This window comes from Entelurus aequoreus, linkage group LG08 (genome assembly GCF_033978785.1).
Source record: "Entelurus aequoreus isolate RoL-2023_Sb linkage group LG08, RoL_Eaeq_v1.1, whole genome shotgun sequence".
In the NCBI taxonomy this organism is placed as follows: domain Eukaryota; kingdom Metazoa; phylum Chordata; class Actinopteri; order Syngnathiformes; family Syngnathidae; genus Entelurus; species Entelurus aequoreus.
The window spans coordinates 13,955,605-13,983,149 of record NC_084738.1 but is presented as its reverse complement, the minus strand read 5'-3'; the positions used below and the strand labels follow the sequence as shown (position 1 = coordinate 13,983,149).

Here is a 27,545-nt window from a genome sequence, read left to right as displayed (position 1 = left end):
ACTTTGCCGCCATCTTAGGGACATTGTGAATAATTTAGGTCAATGACCATGAATTGTTATTAGAAGAGTACACAGCACAGCATTTACTTAAATGAGCCAATCCAGACAAATTTCCCAAGTCATGGGGCAAAAAAAATTGCAACACAGAAAGTCAACATACATGGTCACACAACCTGCTCACTGAACTTTGTAAATATTATAAAAAACCGCCCAAGCGCCATTAAATATTCTAAATTACACCCCTTTAAATCCATTACAATGCTGCATGGTGGGAAAAATACTTCTACACTTATCCATGTTTGGAGCATTTTAGAAGCTCGATATTTCTGATTGATTACAAAACTTTAAGGAAGTTGTCACAGAAGTAAACAAGGTAGGGGTCTAAATTTCATATTATCTTATAACCCAATTACTGGTATATTATTTATAAATCCATTATATTAATATAATATGTACACACACACACACACGTATAAATAGATACATATATAAATACATATATGTATACATATACACACATACACCAAATGACCCAAGTCCAAAAGATTGGACACCCCTGGTTTGGACAATAACGACTGTGTGCTGAGTCATTTTCAGCAGATGGTAAATACATACTGCTACACATTGACTACTCTAAAGAAATGTGTCCCTTGACAAAATGCACTATATTGAGAATGACTGCTGAAATGGGACTTTTATGAGATAATGTAGCATTAGACAGTCAGGAAGTGTTGTTTTCCCAAACGTAACAGAGCTCAAAAGCAAGTGTCAGTGATGCAGAGAGGTTAAAACAGGCTCCGGGCGTGACGCTCCTGTCTTATCACGGAGCTTGGTGTCACGCTATGGCATTTCAAAAGGGGACAAAAGCTTGGCCAAAGCGCTTGTTGTCTAGAGCGAAGGTGGGGAGGAGCACAAAAATATGAAGCACCATGAAGGACGAAACCGGCGACGTTATACATCCAGAGATGCCGCTATCACCTTGATATTTCTCCTCACACTTGACAAGCCAGTCACACTAAGTATTTCTAAATGAATGAAGGGGTGGGTGGGTGAGTGAGTGTGTGAGTAGCCCAGTGTAGAAGTTCTCCTCCTCCGTCCCCTTGATTAGCTCAATCACTCACTTCTTCTGATGCACTTGACACTTTCACAACAAGTCATTCTGTCACTGAACAAGCGCCAACGCCGGCTGCCAAAGACGCTCCATCTGCCTCCGAGCGGAAGGGTTGAAAGACAGTGGGGGGAGAAGCCAAGACGAACGAGTGCATGTGTGCATCTGTTACTCACAATAGCAGGTCCCTCTGAGTGGATTGCCAAGGTAACGGTTTTCTGAGTCACACCTGGAGTGAAGAAAACAGCAGACAGAAGCAGATGAGTGCACATGGAGAGCTCTTATCAGCACAAGTACATATTAACCTCTGCTGCAGGCTCTTTCTCCTCACAAAAAAATCACATCACTTGATTGTGTTTAAGTTAATTAGATGTTTTTTTCCAAATCAACAAACCTGATTTATGGTGCGATGACAGAGGGTTAAATCCCATTAAGCCCTTGCAGCGGGAAAACATATGCAAATCATCCACCTAAAATGTTAGACATACGCCAATCCAGGTGATGTATTTAATTATTACTGATTTACATTTAACAAATCAAGAGATAAAACAACATACAAGCAAGCCAAAGGCTAAATTATGCGTGTTTAATAACTTGGATGCTAAGGGATCCAGATTCAATAATCAGAACCCGGGGCAGACATCTTTGCCAGACTCAAAGCAGCTGGCTTTCATCTGCTTTTTCTGGAGCCGGCTCAAAAGTCAAGCGTGTATAGGGGGAAGGCGGAGGGAAAACTAGCAAGAGCACTGTTTATTATTAAGTCAATATTTACAGTGGAGCCTCTTAAGTCAAAGATCTTTAAAGTCAAGTCACACAAAACTTTCACATTGGGTAGCTTCTAAAGCAGTGTTTCTAATTATCCGTGAGAGCCCCCTATAGGGTCCCCAAAAAATATGTGTTTCTCAGCTGTGGTCCATATGGGCCGCAGCGGTACACGGTTGCAATACATGTTTCCACCACTTCTGGCATTAATGAAAATATCAAACAAACAGACGAAGTCTGGAGCTAAAGTTATACAGAAATGTCTTATGTGCAAAAATTACAACTAAAGTATTGAAGCTGTACTTTTATTTGCACTTGAATTGTTTTGAAAGTTTAATAATAATTGTATTACAATTTAATTTTCATCGGTTATTTAGGAGTCCCTTCTTATGCAGTATATTTGATTAGTGCTTATTTTTCTAATCAGCCTGACCTAAACCTAAGGTTTATGTGTTAAAATAAAAACAATCTTTGTGATTAACAGATGTTTTTTTATATTATATGACAAGGTTATATAAACTGTATTTAGGTTAGATATAATTATTGAATACAATTAAAATCAAAAGTAAGATGACTAATATGTTAATATTTGAAGGCCCCTCTGTAGTGGGAAAGTTGGTGACCCCCAAAAGATTAGGAACCCCGGATATAAAGGAGCCTTTTCTTTAGCTTTCCTTAGGTTTCTTTGCAATACCACAACAGAAGCATGCCCTGGCTGCTCAGTACAATATGGCTTCCTCAACGATAGTAATAGTTTATTTGGAACAAGATCATGACGTTTACACTTGCACACGATAACTTAGCATTAATAAAAAAGGTACGGTTTTGGACGTTGGGTGAATACAATTTGTTTCTTTAAAAACATTTTTTTTATAGTAAAAACATTTATTTGGTACATGAGAACGCTGACTTTGTATTCAAAGTAAATTTTTAGTTGTCTTTCCAGTGCTTTCTTTATGATGCCACAAGATAACAGTAAGTGAGATGTATAGTACAAAAAAAATAAAATGAAGGTAGCAGAGTGTGCATTTCTCTTATAGTGGTTAAGTACTCCATGGCTTTCACAAAAATGACTTGACATTCTACAGCAAACAGATTCTTGTGTTCAAACTAAATATATAAATTACCACTGCTGCATTCTGTTTATCAGTTCATTGCCAAACTGGGCTTTAAATTCAAGCTGCACTCAAAACCCAACAATAAGCAATAATAAGCCTGGAATTAACATATGGCCTGTGTGAAATGACTGTAAACTGAGGGCCAATTAATCTATAAACGGCACTAATGAGGGTCTTAACCAAGAGTGGCTGGGAGCTCAAAACGGTGTGGCGAAAAACCCCCCCACAAAAAAATGGGCAATTACTCGCTTCTATTCGCCTCAGAGCCATTGTTGTTATTTGACAGACGTTCTTGTTTTGGAGCCTGCGGCGGCATCTCTCTTGACATCTTGCACAAACAAACACGCCATCTGAGCGACAAAGATGGAAAGCAGCGTGACTAAAAAAATCGGTCGGCACGGCAGAGACTGCAAGTCAGGAGTACAGAACCCGGTAAAGATGATGTCGCCGTACTTGTAAGGTTGGGCTGCTAACGGAGAATGTCATTTTAATCAGACTCTGAATCACCAACAGCCATATTGGACAGCGTTGTAACTATAATGTAACTTTATAGCCAGAGTATAATAAGCAGGGAACATACGGCAGAAATGTCTATCTAAGCGGTAATGCACTTAATGGTGCACAAAACACATGGCTGCACTTTAACCTGGTAGAAGGCTTATTATTATAACAGTATTATTATTACGTTACACATGTGTGCGCTCGAGCTGCTACAGAGAAGGTACAAGAATCCATTTAAAGTGGATTATATCCGTTATCGTTATACATTGCCTTCACGGTTGCTTTGTTTTATGAGATGTTAAGACGCTAACACAACAATCTAAGGGTCATAGAGGCGATTGTGTGAAAGAGGACAGAAGGTCCTCGCCAGCCACTGACTTGAGGAGGTGACTGTCGTAATCATGAGTGATTGGGAGGACATGTTTTATCGCATGTTATTTGAAGCATACTAATACCAACACATTAAATAGCTCGTAAAATTAAAATCAACTCAATCTGACACATTTCCTCAAATAGTGACCTGTAGGGGCGTTTATTTACTCCAACCATCCATTTGAAGTTTTAGGTCACTGATCTTTGCTACAAAGTCCATGGAGTTTTGGACATGTGGTGTTTTGCCAACCAACGCTGCTAAGATGTTGGTCACATACTTAGCAATATTGTATGTCACAGAGTTAATGCTGCTGACAATGGGTCTGAGGGGAGCCCCATCTTTGTGTATTTTTAGAAGGTCATAAATACCAGGGATGGTTTCTTGTGGGTTTAATCAGTAATAAAATGCCCGGGTGATGACTTCTGACTTTTGTAGCATTTGTAAGTACTCAATAAGTATTCTCTTGAACCCACTTGTTGGGTCTCTTTTGAGTATTTCATATGTGTTAGAGTCTAACATGTGTTGGGTATTTCATATGTGTTAGAGTCTAACGCATATTGACTATTTCTAATATGTGTTACAGTCTAGCATGTATGAAAATACTCAAAATAGACCCAACAGGAGGGTGCAAGAGGAGACTAAATCATTGAGTACTTACAAACACCACAAATCTCAGAAGCCATGAACCGGGCATTGTATTACCGATTACACCCACAAGAAACCATCCCTGGTATCTATGGCCATCCAAAAATACACAAAGATGGGGCTCCCCTCAGATCCATTGTCAGCAGCATTATCTCTGTGACATACAATATTGCTAAGTATGTGGCCAACATCTAAGCACCTTTGGTTGGCAAAACACCACATCATGTCCAAAACTCCATGGACAACCCAGGATGCAGTAGAAACTGTGAGGCAACGCCTACGAGGTGATCACACCTTACAGGATAGATCCACAATAAACCCAGAACATATTTGCCTTTTGCTGGGACTTTTCCTTCAGTCCACGTACTTTCAATTCATGGGAACGTTTTACCAACAAAAACCGGTTGTTCCATGGGATCTCCTTTATCCCCAATTATGGCAAACCTTTACATGGAGGACATGGAAAAGAGAGCTCTTAGCTATTTTAAGGCAACAGCACCAAGTCTTTGGTATACATATGTGGATGACACATGGGTTAAAATCAGAATCTAAGAAACCAAGCCTTCACCGAGCACATTAACTCAGTGGACAAAAACATAAAGTTCACACGTGAGAATGTCAAAAACCGCAAGTTGCCCTCTTTGGACTGTGATATCCACATTTGAGAAAACAGGAGCCTCCTTGTGGGGTTTACCTAAAACCCACACACACTGATCAATACCTACTTTTTAACTCACACCAACCACTGGAATACAAACTGGGCGTTATTAGAACCTTACAACACAGAGCTGATAATGTTCCTACCAACCCCCATGCCCAAGAGAGAGCGCATGAACTTTCCAGTACATTTCAACCAGGCGACGTATGCCACAGCACAGATGGGTGAAGTCTACAGACCAAGACTCAGCTGTCTACCAGCACTCCTTTGAGGAAAAAAACCTAACGATTCTGGACAGGAAGAACGCATGTACGAAAGAGGAGTGATGGAGGGAAGCTATCGATGTCAAAGTTGAAAAACCATTGCTGAACAGAGGAGATGGTCTGCGACACCACCTATTTCCCACATAAGACTGTCCTTTCAACCATTCCTAAAAGACTTTGCAATTTTTAGTCTGCAACAAATACCAGGAGTTAGAAACATTGTGGTCACAGATGCTCCTTTGAGCCATTTGTTTACAACTGAATGGAATGCTAACGTGGGTGATTATTAGAGATGTCCGAGAATATCGGTCTGCCGATATTATCGGCCGATAAATGCGTTAAAATGTAATATCGGAAATTATCGGTATCGTTTTTTTTATTATCAGTATCGTTTTTTTTTTTGTTGTTGTTTTTTTAAGATACACTTACAATTAGTGCACCAACCCAAAAAACCTCCCTCCCTCCTCATTCACACAAAAGGGTTGTTTCTTTCTGTTATTAATATTCTGGTTCCTACATTATATATCAATATATATCAATACAGTCTGCAAGGGATACAGTCCGTAAGCACACATGATTGTGCGTGCTGCTGCTCCACTAATAATACTAACCTTTAACAGTTAATTTTACAAATTTTCATTAATTACTAGTTTCTATGTAACTGGTTTTATATTGTTTTACTTTCTTTTTTATTCAAGAAAATGTTTTTAATTTATTTATCTTATTTTATTTGATTCATTTTTTTAAAAAGTACCTTATCTTCACCATACCTGGTTGTCCAAATTAGGCATAATAATGTGTTAATTCCACGACTGTATATATCGGTTGATATCGGTATCGGTTGATATCGGTATCAGTAATTAAAGAGTTGGACAATATCGGCATATCGGATATCGGCAAAAAGCCATTATCGGACATCCCTAGTGATTATGACTATTTGGGGCTGATAGTGGCAATCCTTCTGTCATGAACATTGACAGGAGGATTGTTCTTTTGCATCTCAAAAGTTGTTTTTCTCACTACAATAGGGCGAAACCATTCAGTATAAATATTTGGGGTTTTGGCACCAGCCGTTAGACTAGGATAGTCTAAGACTGGATCTAACCTATCTATGAGTATGAACTGATGAAGCCTACTTGGATAAGAGGCAACATGTCTTCTAAGACAAACCAAACAGTCCAGTTATAATCGACTGAGATGTACTATTCATGTTTAGCAAAATTTTACTGCAAATAAATATCGGCAACCAATATCGGTTATCGGCCTCCTTGACTACTAATAATTGGGATTGGCCCCTATAAAACGACATCGGTCGCTATCTATATACCGTATATATATATCTATCTGTATCTATATATGTATATATATATCATACATACATACATACATACATATATATATATAAATAGATTACTGTATATATATATGTATTAAGGTTTTCCCGATACCAAAATGTCATTCGAAACTTTGACACTTTTCAAAATAATAAATGAAGCCAAAAATGAATACATTAAACCAGTGTTTTTTCAACCCCTGTGCCGTGTACCGTGAGATACAGTCTGGTGCACCGTGGGAGATTATCTAATTTCACTTATTTGGGTTAAAAATGTGCAAACCAGTGTAACCGTGTAATACGGTTATCAGTACGTGGCAGCCTGTAGCTAATTGCTTTGTAGATGTCGGAAACAGCGGGAGGCAGCGTGCAGGTAAAAAGGTATCTAATGCTTAAACCAAAAATAGACAAAAGGTGAGTGCCCCTAAGAAAAGGCATTGAAGCTTAGGGAAGACTATGCAGAACGAAACTAAAACTGAACTGGCTACAAAGTAAACAAAAGCAGAATACTGGACGACAGCAAAGACTTACTGTGGAGCAAAGACGGCTTCCAAAATGTACATCCAAACATGACATGACAATCAACAATGTCCCCACAAATAAGGATAAAAACAACTGAATAAAACAACTGCTAAAACAAAGCAGATGCGAGAAATATCGCTCAAAAGAAGACATGAAACTGCTACAGGAAAATACCAAAAAAAAAAAGAAAAAGCCACCAATATAGGAGCGCAAGACAAGAACTAAAACAATACACACAGGAAAACAGCAAAAAACTCAAAATACTTAGAGACAAGAGCTATATTGATGCATGGTTGGTTATGGTTTAAAGTCATATCCAACAAATGCGACAACGACTTTTTAATGTCAACTCAGTTTTGTTTTTTTAATGATTTCTGATGGTGGTTTGCCTCCGGATTTTTTCAACACAAAAAATATGCCTTGGCCCAAAAAAGGTTGAAAAACACTGCATTAAACAAATGTTTCTTATTGTACTTAAAGCACAATTTCAGAAGATTAAAATAAAAATTAAAAGGCATTAAACATATTGGGCTTTTCTTGTTGCACTCAAAGAACAATTTACAATTTGATATATTAAATATAGTCTGCCATAATCAAAAATTAGGTTAAAATTTAATATAAAGCTTTACTGACATTGTATTAAATGCTTCATGACTTATGGTTGCCACTCTTGGTCTGTGCTATAGGAAATATAAAATAAATACTAAAAACAATACTATTGCTGAAATGCACCATTTTGAATTAATTAGTACAGCAGTTCTTTATTTGTACCGGTACACAGTACAACCCCCATCTATCCATTTTCTACCGCGTGTCCCTTTCGGGGTCGCGGGGGGTGCTGGAGCCTATCTCAGCTGCATTCGGGCGGAAGGTGGGGTACACCCTGGACAAGTCGCCACTTCATCACAGGGCCAACACAGATAGACAGACAACATTCACACTCACATTCACACACTAGGGCCAATTTAGTGTTGCCAATTACTAATTTTTTTGGAGGTGGGAGGAAGCCGGAGTACCCGGAGGGAACCCACGCAGTCACGGGGAGAACACACAAACTCCACACAGAGAGATCCCGAGCCCGGGATTGATCTCAGAACCTTCGTATTGTGAGGCACATGCACTAACCCCCATCGTACAACCCTAATATGTATTTATATATACTGTATATATGTATATAATCCATCTATAACAATTTAAATATTTATTCGTGATTAATTGCATTTTGTTCATAGTTACCTCAAAATTAATTGTGATTAATCGCAAATGTTTCATCATTAATAAGTGTACCCTAGACAAAAATGTTTTAACGTTTTTTATACCATGACTGGACAATTAGATTGCTTTAATAAAATTTGCTTTAAACGTTGTGGGTTTTTTTCAAAGATCAACACAAAAAGGACAAACACGCTTTTAAAGAGGATGAAAAAAATTAAGTTAGTGTCTTGCCAGAGTTCAAATTTTGTACAAATACAGAATTTGTATTTGTGCTGTAGAAACCCTTGCATTTGGAGGAGGAGCTACACTATGTTTAGATGCCAGTTTCATGCATAAATAACACAAATTGTGGATTGTAACGATCATGATTTGATTGTCAAAGATGTTCGGTCATGTAATCTATGATATTTCTACCTGAATAAATACTTGTGATATTCGGTACATTTCATGTTGTACAAGTTAATGGTCTTCCTATTGCTGCATGACAATGTCTTAACCTGCTCTACTTATCAACCAATTGTCATAATCAGCCTGTTAAACATTCTGTAACTGAGGAGTATCAACTAGAACATGTTAAAAAATTATTTACATAATATTTTAGCCAGCCAGAAAAATCCTCCTCACCCCCACATTCCTCAACTGATGTACCAGCATGTATTTAGGTGCAATTGTCACAGATTACTTTACAAAACATCTTTGATAAACATTGATTGTAATATAAGACAATTAAGTCATTTTTATTTTGTTATGTAGTTAAATCGGATGTGAAGCTGGAAAAGTGTGATTGGTTCAAGAACGTGTCTTGACATGTTTTAAAGACGGAACTGACTTTTGCTGACCGTCTTTCATTTATGTTGAGCTTTTAATTCCATCTTCCTATAGCAGTCACAGTAACAATCTACATCTTTTCTTGTTGGGACAACGACTCACCATGGCTTTGGATCCAACATTTTCGTAATGTCCCCCTTTTCTTTGTGCATTTCTGCTCGCTATTTTCGAGCTTGTGGCTCAACAGCAACTGACGCCGTTACATTTCTCCACGCCACAAAATGGCTCGAGGGTCAAAAAGGAGTCAGGACATACACGCTTATCGTGCGTAAAAAAAAAATCATCATCGTTAAAAGGAAGTTACTTATAGTTAACGTGTTATTATCGCGTAAACTTTGACAGCCCTTATATTTACATAGACATACATACACATACATACATACAGTTTATATACAAACCCTGTTTCCATATGAGTTGGGAAATTGTGTTAGATGTAAATATAAACGGAATACAATAATTTGCAAATCATTTTCAACCCATATTCAGTTGAAAATGCTACAAAGACAACATATTTGATGTTCAAACTGATAAACTTTTTTTTTTGCAAATAATCATTAACTTTAGAATTTGATGCCAGCAACACGTGACAAAGAAGTTGGGAAAGGTGGCATAAATACTGATAAAGTTGAGGAATGCTCATCAAACACTTATTTGGAACATCCCACAGGTGAACAGGCAAATTGGGAACAGGTGGGTGCCATGATTGGGTATAAAAGTAGATTCCATGAAATGCTCAGCCATTCACAAACAAGGATGGGGCGAGGGTCACCACTTTGTCAACAAATGCATGAGCAAATTGTTGAACAGTTTAAGAAAAACCTTTCTCAACCAGCTATTGCAAGGAATTTAGGGATTTCACCATCTACGGTCCGTAATATCATCAAAGGGTTCAGAGAATCTGGAGAAATCACTGCACATAAGCAGCTAAGCCCGTGACCTTCGATCCCTCAGGCTGTACTGCATCAACAAGCGACATCAGTGTGTAAAGGATATCACCATATGGGCTCAGGAACACTTCAGAAACCCACTGTCAGTAACTGCAGTTGGTCGCTACATCTGTAAGCGCAAGTTAAAACTCTCCTATGCAAGGCAAAAACCATTTATCAACAACACCCAGAAACGCCGTCGGCTTCGCTGGGCCTGAGCTCATCTAAGATGGACTGATACAAAGTGGAAAAGTGTTCTGTGGTCTGACGAGTCCACATTTCAAATTGTTTTTGGAAACTGTGGACGTTGTGTCCTCCGGACCAAAGAGGAAAAGAACCATCCGGATTGTTATAGACGCAAAGTTGAAAAGCCAGCATCTGTGATGGTATGGGGGTGTATTAGTGCCCAAGACATGGGTAACTTACACATCTGTTAAGGCGCCATTAATGCTGAAAGGTACATACAGGTTTTGGAACAACATATGTTGCCATCCAAGCAACGTTACCATGGACGCCCCTGCTTATTTCAGCAAGACAATGCCAAGCCACGTGTTACATCAACGTGGCTTCATAGTAAAAGAGTGCGGGTACTAGACTGGCCTGCCTGTAGTCCAGACCTGTCTCCCATTGAAAATGTGTGGTGCATTATGAAGCCTAGAATACCACAACAAAGACCCCCGGACTGTTGAACAACTTAAGCTGTACATCAAGCAAGAATGGGAAAGAATTCCACCTGAGAAGCTTAAAAAATGTGTCTCCTCAGTTCCCAAACGTTTACTGAGTGTTGTTAAAAGGAAAGACCATGTAACACAGTGGTGAACATGCCCTTTCCCAACTACTTTGGCATGTGTTGCAGCCATGACATTTTAAGTTAATTATTATTTGCAAAAAAAAAATAAAGTTTATGAGTTTGAACATCAAATATCTTGTCTTTGTAGTGCATTCAATTGAATATGGGTTGAAAAGGATTTGCAAATCCTTGTATTCCGTTTGTATTTACATCTAACACAATTTCCCAACTCATATGGAAACGGGGTTTGTACATATATATACATATACATATATACATATCAGGGTTGTTCAGTATACCAGACTTATTTCTCAGTAGAGAAGAAAAGCTACCTCTCGTTCAGCGGCAGCTCTTTCAAGCGTGTGCACACACACACACGCACACCCGCGCACGCACATGCACGGCTGCTCCCACCGATCCCTCCCTTCTCTCATTCTGTCTGTCTGTTCCTTTGTCCTCCTTTGCCAGTATTAATGTAAGTTGATTTATTTTTTGAAATGGTAATTATTGTAGCTAAATGGTTGTTAAAGTTTTTTTTTTTTATGATTTCTGATCGTTTGTAAGGACACCAAAAGGACTTCTATGCATCTGCGCGTGTTGGCAGCGCTGTGCATACAAAGGACAGCAGCTTGTTGTTGTTGTTTTGGCTTGTTAACGAAGAGAAAGTTGATCCATCCCCTCCTTGTTATGTTTGTTTGATACACAGTACTGAATGGCACTCTCTGTTGTGTTCATAGTGTACGAATCTTTACTAAAATGCGGACTTTTGTCAAGGCTGGAGCCTATTAATCATATTTACATTGTTTCTTATGGAGAAATTTGCTTCAAAGTACAAACTTTTTAATTTACGAACCCTGTTGAAGAACTAATTAAGTTCCTGAATTGAGGTTCCACTGTATTCAGGAGGACACAAAAGTTAGCCACAACTATCTCTTAGCTATGTTAGTTACAGTGCCAACATTACATTCACGTTTCAACAGCAAAATCATACAAGGTTAGCCTATTCCCTGAGGAAAAACAAAATGATTAAAGTTATATTTCCCACTCATTTAGTTGATTTACAGATAGTCAACTTAGCCACATTTTAAGATATATGGCAAAGCCTTATTATTATTATTATTTTTTATTTATTACAAATTTTGCTAACATTTACATGGATGAGTATGTTCACATTATTACATTATTTAGCATGGAAGAAAGTAGTATATCATATCTATCAATATATAATATACAAGCATTTTATTAATCATCCACATGTAAAGTCAGCTTGCAGCATTTTAGACAATTTACCATTCGTATGTTCAATATAAACCTTTCATTTTAATGTGCATCCAGTCTAGACAATACAAAGCAAAGCACAAGTTGACTGTGCTTAGAAGTGCATAGCTTGACGTACTGATTGGTAAAATGCATGCTTTCAGAGTATTAAGTGACATGAGGGCGCATCATTTTGACACTGTATCTAAGCAGCACATCTAGAAGGTCAAGTACGGCAGCGCTCGGAGTGATCTCCAACTGCCGGGCTGTTAAACAGGCGTGGACAGGGGCTTGAGTGCTCTTTTATCACCGTACCACAAAAAACGGGAAACACAAGCGCCGCCAGGAGCTTTTCAACCCTTATGCAGCATCACTATTTGTAGCGCGGAGTGTATAATGCAAGTCCACTCTGCTGTATCTTAATTTAATCTACACCTGCATGGATGCACACACACACATGAACTTACGCAGTATCTTAATTTGATCAAGACATACACTTGAACGTCCTTCACACATGTTGAAACACACAGAAAGAGACGAGTATTCCATTCCGTACTAATGTAGCCCTCTCTTCATTATTTACTATTGCGAGGCTTCTAATGGTGTCTGTGGCGCTGGTGCGTGCATATGTGAGCGCACATATGAAAAGGGGGCAGCACAAAAACGAACATAAATATAGGACATGTTTAAGAAATAATTCAAAAATTCTGGTAGAATTTTGAAGAGAAAATGCGAGGAACTCTACGCAAAGTTTCTCCAGGTTACTAGGGTGTGTTAATTTCCTTGACTGATCATTTTCGCATTATTGTCAACCCCTATTTTCCCCTGATGATAACAAATCAAAAACAAATGCATGTTGACTAAAACACACCAAAATTAACAGACATTTTCATCAACTGTGGCGACTTGTCCAGGGTGTACCCCGCCTTCCGCCCGAATGCAGCTGAGATAGGCTCCAGTGCCCCCCGCGACCCCGAAGGGAATAAGCGGTAGAAAATGGATGGATGGATGGAATAAAAATGAGATGAAAATGTTAACAAACGAAATCCAATCATATTTAAATTTTGTCTTAATGATGGGTGGGACAGCTCTTTAACAACGTACATATAGAAAAGAGGGTCAATCAGATGCTTATCCGTGTGAGATGAGGAAGTTGGATTTCTCATGACCAAAACAAAAACGTGTGGATTTAACGTGCTCCACATCATATGTATACACCTGGGAGAAAGTGAAGAGGACACATTTTATTTTTGACGCTATATGATGCCATCAGCGGGCGAATGATCGATCGCGACATTTACACAACTGTAACTGTAAAGATGTAACTGCTTAAGTTCTCCTGCGTTCATAAACAAATGATTATGCATTAGCATGCATTGTAACTCTGCTTTACAACACACATACATACCTGCTTTGACAGAGACATAACATAAAACAATCGAAAAAGTGCCTGAAAGATATTTATTGGCACAAAATGACTAACTACATCATCCCTGCCCATAAGATAATGCAACTTTAGTGTTAAACAGATGCTTTGGAGGCAGTCTAAATAAAGGTGCTTTCAAATAAACTTTAAAGAGGTTTTGTCTTTTACACTCGAAATTTTAGTCGAGTAAATTGACTGTTATTTTAGCTGATTATAAAATGTGTAATTTTGCTGACTAAAATTTGACTAAAACTAAAACACATTTTCGTCAAAAGACTATGACTAAAAAAAAGCTCTGACTTGCTTAATCAGAGGCCGTTTTTGTCTAAATCTCTAGATAAATCTCAAGATTCCATGCACATATAAGATTCCATATTCCATACACCTAATCTCTCGGGTTTTGTACGTCCAACATTGCACGGAAGAAACCAGTCCATTTTCCCATTTATTAAGCAACGGACGGATAGAATGGAACGGATTATATTACGAAAACCGATTACGAAAACTGAGGTACCACTAAATAAGAAGCATCTATTTAAGACTTGTTGCTGAAAACAAATCACTGCAACACAGCAGAACTAATTCTACACAAATCTCTTCATTATTTATTATTGCGAGGCCTCCAACGGCGCATGCACATGTGGAAAAGACAGAGTACCCTTATACAGAGGTCTTTGTTTAAAGGACTGCAACCAAAGAGGACCTGACAAGGGCGTGGAATTGTGGGTAGTGGGCACTGATTACAGGTAATGAGATACCGGGAATTACATCACCAAAACAGCAACAGCGAGCACACCAACCCCGACTGGTAATCAATACACCAATTTGATTACACTAGAAAAGGGTAATTACTCGATCAGGCTAATGTTTGAAGGTGAAAATGCATTTTAGATTTAAAGATTAGTCGCTTTAACTTTGCCATAAAATAATGCTGCTTGATAATAAGAACTCTAATTAGATTAGTAGGGAGGGTGGAATGCATCCGTGGGTTAATCTTAATTTGATAATCAGTAATGGGCACCAAGAAGCATCCCAAATCCTGTACCAATGCAGATCCGTCTGCTAAATGGCTCGTGATTGGCCGGCTGGTGTCTGGTCTGCTTTAATGTTCCAGTTAGTCATTTGTAGCAACTGTTGGCCAGCTGCTACCACAATGTTGCTCTGCATTGTACTACAACACAGCGCACCTGGAGCGAGGAATCAACACAACATTTTTGGTTAATCCATCCATTAATTCCTCACCATGATGAAATAAATCACTCATTAGTCTTTAAAACTGTAGGCATGCTATTAAAATCTGCAGCAAGATAATTTTCTTTGTACAATAAACAAAACGGACACGATGCAACTCTGAGCACAGCGGCTTTAAAAGACTTCAGCACCATCTTAAAACATACAAATATTGTTTGTTTAGTGTTCTAGGTCACCATATAAGTATAACGGAGGAATTGCACTATAACATACAATATTTCACTGTTAAATCTTGTTGAAATGAATTAAATATGAATAGAGAAAATAAAACATGAATATGAAAATGAGGCTCAGGAGGACTGAACCTGAATGTCAGACAATGGTAATTTTAGATTAAAATAGACTTGTCCGGGGTGTACCCCGCCTTCCACCTGAGTGCAGCTGGGATAGGCTCCAGCACCCCCACGACCCCGAGAAGGACGAGCGGGGGTGGATGGATAGAAAGGCACATTGATTAATTGATGCCCATTATCTCACTGGGGACCTATGATGTTACAATGTTGGATACTTTGTGTTAAAACAATACCAAAGCATCAAATAATAAGGTTCATGCATTTTGGCGTGAGCTTGCAGGCAGTTTTGGATGCCTCTGTTTTTTGGGTTTTGCAGTCTGAATAGGTCATGACTTTACAGCGGGGTGGAAGCACTTATTTAAACATTTTAAGTAGGGGTATGGGAAAAAAATCGATTCGAATTCGAATCGCGATTCTCACGTTGTGCGATTCAGAATCGATTCTCATTTTTTTTAAATCGATTTTTTTTTTTAAATTAATTTATTTAAATTTTTAATTTTGAATTTTTTAAAAATTAATCAGTTCAACAAAACAATACACAGCAATACCATAACAATGCAATCCAATTCCAAAACCAAACCCGACCGAGCAACACTCAGAACTGCAATAAACAGAGCAATTGAGAGGAGACACAAACACGACACAGAACAAACCAAAGGTAGTGAAACAAAAATGAATATTATCAACAACAGTATCAATATTAGTTACAATTTCAACATAGCAGTGATTAAAAATCCCTCATTGACATTATCATTAGACATTTATAAAAATAACAAAAATGAACAATAGTGTCACAGTGGCTTACACTTGCATCGCATCTCATAAGCTTGACAACACACTGTGTCCAATATTTTCACAAAGATAAAATAAGTCATATTTTTGGTTAATTTAATAGTTAAAACAAATTTACATTATTGCAATCAGTTGATAAAACATTGTCCTTTACAAAAATCTACTACTCTGCTTGCATGTCAGCAGACTGGGGTAGATCTTGCTGAAATCCTATGTATTGAATGAATAGAGAATCGTTTTGAATCGGGAAAAAAAATCGTTTTTGAATCGAGAATCGTGTTGAATTGAAAAACAATTGATTTTGAATCGAATCGTGACCCCAAGAATCGATATTGAATCGAATTTTGGGACACCCAAAGATTCACAGCCCTAATTTTAAGTCAAGCTCTCAGTCAGCAGGGAAGGAGCTCCTCCCTCTCTGCTTGAGGCTATGAAGAAACAAAAACGGTAAAATATATATATTTTTTTCATCGAACCTTGGCATGCGCATAGTAACGCACATGTGCAACATGCTAAAAGAAGCTTTTAATGCAGAGTCTGAATTGATGGGCGAGTGTGCAGGTGCACTAAAAAATAGCTTTGACGACTTGAACATATATCTTCAAACATAAAAAAAAAAATTATGATACTTTTGAAGAGGGTGGGGCGTGGTTTCATTTGTAATTTGGGAACACCTCAAGAACGGACATCTTTACTCAAAGAACAGGTTGTAAAAAGTGACTGTAGAGCTAAATTTACGCCAAATTCACACCAAAGCATATCCAATAAATATTATCTAGACCAGTGATTTTCAACCACTGTGCCGCGGCACACTAGTGTGCCGTGCAATATTGTCTGCTGTGCTGTGGGAAATTATGCAACTTCACCTAATTGGTTCAAAAAATATTTTTTTGCAAATCAATAATCATAATAATGTGTCGTGATCTAGTGCCTGTGCTGTGTAGAGCTTGGCAGGGTAATCTTGTAATACTCCATATCAGTAGGTGGCAGCAGGTTTGTAGAAGTCTGAACGCGTCGAGGATGGTTTGTCGTGATCCCAATATGCAGAGGAAGACAGCGTGCAGGTAAAAAGGTATGTATGTAACGCTTAAACCAAAAATTAACAAAAGGCAAGTCCCGCTAGGAAAAGGCACTGAAGCATAGGGATGGCTATGTAAAACAAAAGTAAAACTGAACTGGCTAGAAAGTCAACAAAAACAGAATGCTGGACGACAGCAAAAACTTACAGCGTGTGGAGCAAAGACGGCGTCCACAAAGCACATCCGTACATGACATGACAATGAACAATGTCCCCACAAAGAAGGATAGCGTACGCACAACTTCAATAGTCTTGATTGCGAAAACAAAGCAGGTGCGGGCTATAGCACTCAAAGGAAGGCGTGAAGCTGCTACAGGAGAACACCAACAAAACAGAAAGAGTCACCAAAATAACAGCGCAAGACAAAAACTAAAGCACTACACACAGGAAACAACAACAAACTCAAAATAAGGCACGACAACCTGGTGGAGTTTCATTTTTTAACGTTTTCTGCTGGTGGTGTGCCTACGTATTTTTTTTATGAAAAAAATGTGCCTTGGCTCAAAAAAGGTTGAAAAACACTGATCTAGACCACAAGGAAGTGTGTTAAATCATTATAAAAATGATCAGAGGTCCCTTTTAGAATTACCATCATAGCTCATATTCCTTTTTCTCACTAGTTTTGTATTCTAATAACTTTTGAGACATGTGTCTACCGGTCACTGTTGGGTGTGTGAATGACAGGAAGAAAAGCTCTGATCTGCTTGGAGAAGTCATTTGGCGCCACCTACTGGTTTGAACTTAGTTTTGAAATAGACTGCCTTCGTCAGATAGCTTTTCTCTGGAAAAAAGTATTGATATTTGGCTCAATACTGTACTAATATTACTCCTATAAATGCCACCAAAGCGTGCATTTTTAGCTTTTTTTACAAAATGTCAAAAACAACAAAAGAAAACCTGTATAAATTTGCATTAGTAGGTAGGTCACTGCATTAGGCGAATGAAACCCCCTCAGAGTCCAATCTGCTTACAACTGGGAAAGTGGGCAGCTAAGTGGGGATGGTCCTCCCACACTGAAGGCGATGAGCGGGGAGGAATTGACCCTGTCAGCAGAAATCATGCTCGAGATGCACTTTCTGACTGACACTAACACTTTCGCTTTGCTTTCCGACAAGCAGGAATAAAATGTGACTTGTGCGGCTCATTTTAAGACGAGGTCACGAAATCCGGGTTTATGACAACGCCATAAAAAAGTCATGAGTCACAATTAGATGCAAATGTACTTTCGAGGGGTTGTGAGTGGTGATCTTGAGGCTTTCAACTTTGATTACGCAATTAGGAGAAAAAGGTTACTGAAAGTCAGCAGGCCTTAATGTGATCCAAATCCCATTAATTTCCCTCCAACGGGTATATGCTTATCTGGAGTGTCCTCCTGACTTCTCCTTGACAGCGGTAATGACTAATTCAACCGTCGGCAGACAGTTGAACAGATACACACTGATATATTTGTACGAAAAAAGGTGGGGTTAAAGGCATTAACTCCTCCGTGTTGCTTACCATTTGAAATGTCGCTCTATTAATCGTTATGTCTGATTTAATAACGGGGGGAAAGCTAGAGGCAGGTTTGCAACTTGCCAAACTTTCATCTTTGATTTCCGATGTCAAAAAGAAATAAGGGATGAGTACAAAAAATGGCTAAAATAATGCTACTGATGTAAAATGCTGCAGCATTTCATCAGGCGAGTGAGTGACATCAGCGACTTGACTGTCATCCTCTTTAGTGTCAATGCTGACAATGTAGCTCTAGTATGTGTGTGCGTGTGTGTCTAAAGATGGCAAACTGATATGCCGCTAAAAATTATGTTCAAGACAGCGGTTGGAACAGCAAACATGTTGCACTGAATTATTGTGTTGTTGTGCGTGTGTTTGTTGTACTCACAGCTGGCACTGGTCCCCTTTGATGCCCTTGGTGGTGCAGAAGCACTTGCCAGTTAGCACCTGGCACACGCTTGCATGTCCATTGCACTTACAGGCTGCATGGGGACAGATGGTATAAAACAGGGAAAGAGAAAGAGAGAGAGAGAAAATGGATGAGAGAAAGACAACATTTTTTTTTCTTCTTCCTGAAAACGCTGTAAAAGGTAAAGTTCTTCACTTTAACCTTCTGTAAATACATCATATTAGTTGAGGACAAGCAATGCAATGAGATAAAGATGCCCTGAGGGTACAAATAAGCCTATATTTCCCTAAAGTCACAGCCATTGAGCCAATGTATTTTTTTTGGTTAAAACTTAAATACCGGTACATGGAGAAAAACTACAACAGAAATTAATTTCCAAACACAAAGTACAAATATGTCACAAAAGTTGACGCACTGAGCTAATTAATGTGGTTGTCAGTTTGTGTGTTGGTAGTAAAGTTTGTGCCAATACAGTGATTCTTCGATGCATCGCAATGAGACACGTGACGATCAATATCGATAGGCAAATATTTAAAACAATGAATTATTTTTCCTTATGGCTAAATCACATAAAGAGAACCGCAGCACCCAGAAGTTGGCTGAAACGAAAAAAGCCACCCTGACCATTTTAAAGGACAGCTTTGATTGTAAATGGTAAAAATGGTACATGGGTTATACTTGTATAGCGCTTTTCTACCTTCAAGGCACTCAAAGCGCTTTGTAACTATTTCCACATTCACACACACATTCACACACTGATTGCATGATTGTAGCGTCTACCGTGTCGTTAATGATGACGAGGAGGTGTTTGATCAACAATCACTTTATTATATACAATTTTAGAGGATTGACAAGCACATGCGTGAAAAACTTGAGCAAGATTACGTGAAAAACCTAGCTCCTATAGGTAAAACGTCTTTTATTGAGCAACAAATTGTAATATTTTATAGACCATTTTTCTAATGACTTTGACAGAGCTGTAAGCTTAAGTTTTTCACCAGTAGAACCGGTGCTACTAAATGAAAAAAAATTAATATTTCAAAAAGATTTTTGCAGCACAGAACATTTTTTAGGAGCAATATGAAATGTCTTATATATCACAATTTCATTATTAACACTCAACGTACATGTGTCCTCATACAAAGAAACACAATGCCATCATAAAGCCTACTGTAACGCTAAATACAACACAGAGAACATCCCTAAACTATGCTAGCACTGTCGCTAACACAAGTGTAGGGCTGGGCGATATGGATCAAAATTAATATCCAAATATAGTTCGGCCCATAAACTAACCCATAAATAGAATTATAAATTGATATATAAATAACTAAATATTTCCACCATTCATTGATTAAAAATTTTTGGGACTGATGGGAATCCCAAATACACAAAGAGAGGTACCAACAAGTAAGAAAAGTAGGTTTTGTATAAAAGGATCCCAACTTATACGGTGTTTTGAGATAAGAAAAAAGAAAAGGCCTTGATATCAATATAAGAAAAGTCAAATATAATCCCCAATCTTCTTTAAAAACAAATAGCTATGCTCATTTCTTCAGCTAACAAAAACACAAAAGATGAGAGGACATGTGTAAACATCAGCAGCAGCATTAAAAATGTTTGACCTTTAACAATGGTATTTTTTTTAATAGGTAAACCTCATCATAGGACATACACACAAAGATGATAGCCGGGAACACCAACTTGCCAACTGCTTCTTGATGCTGTGTGACAGGCTGTGTTCTGAAAATTACTTTTAACAAGTCATTAATTATAGTTACTCGTTACTTTCCCGATAAAGTAATGGAATTTCTAACTGAATTACTCTTAAATGTAATTAATTACGAGGTAAAGAAATGAATGCATTACTTTAGAAAAATTCTACGCACTACTTAAATAAAAATTACAATATCTGGCATACTGCGGTTAAGATAAGTTTGTTTATGCGTCTGTGTGGGTGCCCTTTAAAAGGCGGTGCCTGTTACCTAGTGTTGTCAGCGAGTCCATGCTCAGTCTGAGTCTCACAGGCATAGCTTGAGCTGATGGTTTTTTTTTTTTGATTGAAACTTTTATTAGTAGCTTGCACAGTACAGTACATATTCCGTACAATTGAACACTAACTGGTAACACCCGAATAAGTTTTTCAACTTGTTTAAGTCGTAAAACAATTCACGGTACAAAAATATGCTATCAGCATAATACAGTCATCACACAAGTTAATCATCAGAGTATATACATTGAATTATTTACATTATTTACAATCCGGGGGTTGGGATGTGGAGGGGGGGGGGTTTCGGACGAGGGGGTTTCAGACGAGGGGGTTAGGTTTGGTTGATATCAGCACTTCTGTCATCAACAATTGCATCATCTGAGAAATGGACATTGAAACAGTGTAGGTCTGACTTGGTAGGATATGTACAGCGAGCAGTGAACATAGTGAGTTCAGAAAGCATAAGAACAAGTATATACAGTACATTTGATTATTTACAATCCGGGGAGGTGGGATGTGGAGGGGGGAGGGTGTTAGTCAAGGGTTGAAGTTGACTGGAGGTGTTCTTTTACACCTGTTGGGAGTGCATTCCATATGGATGTGGCATAGAAGGAGAATGAGTTAAGACCTTTGTTAGGTCGGAATCTGGGTTTAACATGGTTTGTGGAGCTCCCCCTGGTGTTGTGGTTATGGCGGTCATTTAAGTTATGGAAGTAGTTTGACATGTACTTCGGCATCAGGGAGGTGTAGCGGATTTTATAGACTAGGCTCAGTGCAAGTTGTTTTACTCTGTCCTCCACCCTGAGCCAGTCCAAGTGGGTAGGAGTGAGGTGTGATCTGGGGTGGAGGTCTAAAAGTAACCTGACTAACTTGTTCTGGGATGTTTGGAGTCTAGATTTGAGGGTTTTGGAGGTGCTAGGGTACCAAGAGGTGCAAGCGTAATCGAAAAAGGGTTGAACGAGAGTTCCCGCTAGAATCCTCATGGTGCTTTTGTTGACCAGAGAGGAGATTCTGTAGGGAAATCTTGTTCGTTGGTTGACCTTTTTGATTACCTTGTTTGCCATTTATCACAGGAAAGATTAGCCTCTAGAATGGAACCTAGGTAGGTGACCTCATCCTTCCTTGTGATAACAATGTCACCCACTTTTATAGTAAAGTCACTGACTTTCTTAAGGTTGATTTGGGACCCAAATAGGATGGATTCCGTTTTACCTAAGTGTATGGATAGTTTATTGTCAGCGAGTCAGGTGCAAATACTACAGCGTTCAGCACAGAGGATTTTTTCCACCTGTGACTTGTCCTTGCCGGATACCAGCAGGGCCGAGTCATCCGCAAACAGGAACAATTCACAGTCACATGCTGATGACATGTCATTAACATATATTAGGAACAGTAAAGGCCTTAATATACTGCCTTAGGGGACTCCACAGCTTACTGAGAGGGGGGGGGGGGGGGGGACACGGTACCGTTCACCTCTACCACCTGTTTTCATGTTGATAGCTTAGCAGGCTAACATTGGCAGTTTGTCGGCTCTGACGGCAGCTCTCTTGAGTCGTTCACTGGTTTTCGTTTCCTCTGCTTAATAAATAGATTGAATGTGTTTCTATGGCTGTATGTTCTTGTCAACAAACAGCGTTTTGTTTGGATGGCAAGTTTGTCATTTTAATCGTAGTTATTAGGACGCAGTGCATTTTGTGTCAAGTTTTATGGTGGTGAAAAAAAGTTGTATTTTACTGACCAGTTTCTCCAACTGAGACCTTGTTTTCTTACGTGTTGGAAGACGACTTGGAGCTCACACAGCCCTGCTACAGCTAAAACCCTGCTGTACACACACACAGCTTTCAGCGCGCAATGAGTGATCAGTGACACTTTGTGTCAATCACTTGTCTATTTGGTTAAGGTTATGGTTTAAGTTTATTTAAAACATGTTATACAGATGGACGAAAATTTTACTTTGGTTTGATCAAATTTGGATAGATTTATTTTAAGAGCAAAACGCTAATTAAAGAGTAAAATCTGTACTCGCACGTGTGCTACTTTTTTTTCCAAAACTCGATACAACCTTTTTTTAGTTGCAAATGTGACTAAAATGCTCGCACTGTACAGCCCTGTTTGAGCATAACTATATTGCAAGTATTCCAAAGCATTTGGAGCCCAACCCATAGATGGCGCCACAAATGGCACTAAACCACAGGGTTTTTGAATGTTTATGATTGTGTCGTTTTTGTGTTGTTATGCTAACTAACAAGCAAAAAGCTATCAAAACTACACTGTCAAGACTTTTATCAATGCTTTAAAGGGAAAAAAATGACATGATATTCGTCAAAATTGAAGACCGGGCGGGATACCATTGGCTCACATTGAAATAGAACCTTTATTTAACCAGATAAGAAAACCCATTGAGATCAAGATCTCTTTCACAAGGGTGACCTGGCCAAGAGGTCAACAGCACATGTCACAGAGCAGTTTCAAAAATAATACATTAAGACATACATTTTAAAATACATAAGAGAACTGTAAAACAACAGAGATTTACATCTTTAAAAACACAGGCACTGTGCAAACGTCTCTCGCTGTTTGTCCCTCAGGACAGAACGGAAGGCTCCAAATGGAAGTAGTTCTGTAAGTTTCAGTTTCGTCTGCAATGCATTCCATGCCATAGGGGCAGCAATGCCAAAAGCTCTTTTGCCAAATTCAGTCCGTACATGAGGAACAGTTAAAACATACAAATTGTTAGAACGTAATGCGTAATTGAGACCTTTAGTACGCTTATAAACACACTAACTGTGAACGTATCAAGAATTTCTGCACTTTAAATCCAGTGTAGGGTACAATAACTATGATGGGGATGGATATCCTCTTGGTTTTAGTACACCACGATACCCACTTGATGTATGTCTGATGTAAACAGAGCCGCCTGCAATGTGTGAAAGACGAGTCGATGGCCGCTCGAGTGATGGAGCGTCCTTTAGGGGGTTTGCGAGAGAAATAAATAGTCCATTACCTCCAGCTAGCTACACTTTAAAACACTGAGGACCACGAGTGTTACACAGGCACAATGTCTCTGCCCGGTGAAAGCACAGCTTTGTACGTATGAATATTTTTATGCACGACAATGACAATGCACAAGTCACATGGTCGATTACCTGCTAACAAATGTAAAGCTTCAAAGAAGGAAAGGATCTACTTCTCTTGTACTTGGCATCAAAACAGGATTTACTTGAGGAATATTTCTCTCAATAATTAGCTTGAGCACCTGTGTTTCCCCTTTCAGGTTGCACCAATCTGGGTATGCATGAACAGATGTTATCTCAAACCGTGATGCATCCAACTGTGTATAACGGTTTGTTTCATGTCCTCTCAATGTACCAGCACCTTTTAGTATACAGTATATCCAATATGATGACTATACTATATATTTACTATTATTCTAATTTTGTATGTATAATGTCATGTATTTTCACGTCACCAGATGCCGAATATTACAGCACTTTGTGTTTGCCACTTGCCTGTTTATTAAAAGTGCTCTATAAATAAAGTGTGATTTGATTTGATTTAATACAGTTACAGCAGAATAAATCTGTTTATACTAGTCAAAGATCCTCTATGTGACAAGAATGCTCTCATGGTTTCAGGATCAGATGCAAAAATGTTAGTCGCTCGCTGATGTCTTTCATGGGCTGGATTTAGCCCTCAAGCCATCAGTTTAATAATATGCAATAGTAAGTAAGCAGGATGCTTGTAATTAACTCTTCTATGACTGACACATGACCATGGAATTGGTAAAGCCGAAGTTTTACAAAAAAGTGCTGTTCTATGTGGATCATTTCAAAGCAAAAAGCTATTTGCAGTAGGTATATTGGATTTTATTTATCATTTGTTAGCGTAAAATAAACAAAATTAGGACTATATTTATATTAAAAATATTATTCCGTTGTATTTGAAACATTTTTTGTGAATATACACACTTCCCCTTCATACCCATGGACGCCTGGTACTCTCTGTATTTGAGCAGACACAGTACCTTTAACTTATGTTAATCCAAATAAATGACATTATCGTATTCTATCTGCATCCACCTAAAATACAGTGATTACCATGTAAAGGAGTGTGCATTAATGTGCACATTTCCCCCCAAAACTTGTTTAAGTTGTCCGCGCTTGTTTATAATTCAGTAATCAAAATAAATCTAGTTTGTGAGAATCCATATGCATTTATGTTATGGATCATTACTTCAACACAACAAATTAGTCATTAGTCTAACTGATACACAATAGTGCCATCTTTTGGTGCATGACTGTATTAACAGTAAACATTTAATAAAACAAAAAGATCAGATAAAACGTATCATTAATTTAATGGTTAAACTAATTTGGACTCACCCTGGCATTTGCCGCCGTTCGTTGGGTCTCCGTGGTAACCGGCCATGCAGGTCTGACAATTGGGGCCGGTGGTGAGGTTACGACACTGCTCGCACACGCTGCCGTTCACGCACGTGCTGTGGCCGTTACATTGGCACGCTGAAATACAGCCAGAGGTAAGAGGTCATTTCACTGCTGTTTCACAGCTCGGTATTTATGATTCATTACTGCAGTGGAGCTTTTATGACATTTCTGGAAACAATAGCATGTTTTCCTATTAGAAAAAATGAAACCATGAAAATCGTATAATTTGTGTAATTTAAAGGGTCTGTTTACAACTTGCTCATAGTTACATTTTGTCAACAAAAAATTGCTTGTCGGCCCGAGGAAAAAGTCTGTCGTTCAGGTATGGCACTCATGTACGGAGCGCGTGCACACACTCAAAAGCAGTCCCAGAGAAGCAATTAACAATTTGCAGTAAGATTGTTGTTACGATCAAATATACATTCAATGATAGCTAATGTTAGTAACTAAAATTTGCCAAATTGCGATCATTGGCTGACAACAAACAGCTGATGTGAGTGTGGCGTAGTTGACCTGCTCAAAGCTGCAAGAGGGCGAGATAGAATACTTACAATACTTTTGAAAAATTAACATCCTCTAGGCAGCTGCGTAAAGGTAGAAAACAGCCCCCTTAACTGGGCTTGCGTTTTCATTTATAAGAAGTATGTGGGGTGAGTTGTAAGTGGCCGCTGTGGAGGACATGTCCGTGCCATTTGATAAATTTGGAGCGCTTCTGTGGGCATGTAAAATTTAATATTTTCCCCCAGATTACAATTATTCGTCAACTAAAAGACTAAATTCTCCTCACATTCTCACATTACAAGCAGCAGTGAGTCTATATCATTTTACATGACTATAAGGTAGCATGAGTCCACAGGGAGGTATCACTTCCACATACTCTATATGATGTAACGAAAAGCCTTTACAAAGAGCAGCCTTCTAAAACATGACACTCAAAAGAGTCGATATGTTGCAAGTGGACAACATGCTTTCTGTAATTTCAGTAACAGGAAGTGGCTTCCTCACCGGGGCAGTGGATGAATGTCCACTCGTAGCCTTTGTCTTTGGGGCAGATGCTCGGCTCCAAGCTCAAGTCCTGGAACTGGCTCTGCTTGGCCGGCCTCTTCATGGGCCCCCTATAGGAGCCCTCCGTGCACAGGCCCTTTCCTGTGCTGCTAGGGTCGCCGCACCAGCCGCACTCGGGCTGGTCCAAGCACTGGCTGCATGTCCGCAGGCCGGAGCAGTTCTGGGCTGAAGGTAGAAAAAGCACAAATGTACAAGAGCAGGTTTCTAATTAGCGCCAGCGAAGATATATATTGGCTGTAGGCAACCTCTTGATGTAGTTTTTAATAACTTTCTTAAATGAGAATGCGATCATTTGAGCTATCATGAATGGTCAGCAGCTTTGTGTACCTCTGCATACTCTTTAAAAACTCATGTGTGTTAAACTTGTGGTAGAATTGCACGATGTAGATGATATACGATATAATTATATTAATTTGGCCGACAATAGGGCTTTTATTGCCATCGTTATATCGTGATAATGCATGTTGATGGAAGCTGTGTCCCAAAAATTTGACAGCGACAAGCGGGCGAACGTGTCCTCAATGCAATGTAGCATTCTCGTTCGCGGCTAACATCCCTCCAAAGTGCAAAGCCACTTCTAAGTCAGCAATTCTCTCCTCCATGGCGGCAAATAAAGTATGTTTCTCACATGTATCATTATCACTGAAAGACAAGGAAATAGCTCAACATGAGACACTACACACTGTAGGAAGATATGCTAACCGCAAGCTGTCTTTTGAATGTAAACAAAGGTGGGCAGGTCGATACAAATATCCACAGTACCAACACTAAATATAGTAACAGTATAGGTCGATACTACAGTGGTTAGATCAATCTTTTTTAATATCAATAAATATTTTGTTGTTTTTGTTATTGTTTCACAAAGATAGGAAATAAATCCCTGGGGACAGGAGAGCTTAAAGGGGAACTTTGGAATTGTGGCTATCATTCACAATTCTTATGTAAGAAAAGAAGACACATATTTTTCTTTTTTTTTAATGCATTCTAAATAGTAAATAAACATGAT

At 38.7% G+C, this 27,545-nt stretch overlaps 1 protein-coding gene across 1 annotated transcript in view; it reads right to left on the bottom strand.

The window, feature by feature from the left end:
- The window catches only part of atrnl1b (attractin-like 1b), a 116,406-nt gene that overhangs the window by 50,605 nt on the left and 38,256 nt on the right, over positions 1-27,545 (bottom strand). The window contains exons 18-21 of the mRNA XM_062055654.1: positions 26,480-26,704; positions 25,412-25,549; positions 19,019-19,112; positions 1,285-1,337 (exon numbers count right to left, since the gene is read on the bottom strand). Of these exons, the coding sequence (XP_061911638.1) occupies positions 1,285-1,337; positions 19,019-19,112; positions 25,412-25,549; positions 26,480-26,704 (510 nt within the window). The remainder of the gene's footprint in view (positions 1-1,284; positions 1,338-19,018; positions 19,113-25,411; positions 25,550-26,479; positions 26,705-27,545) is intronic.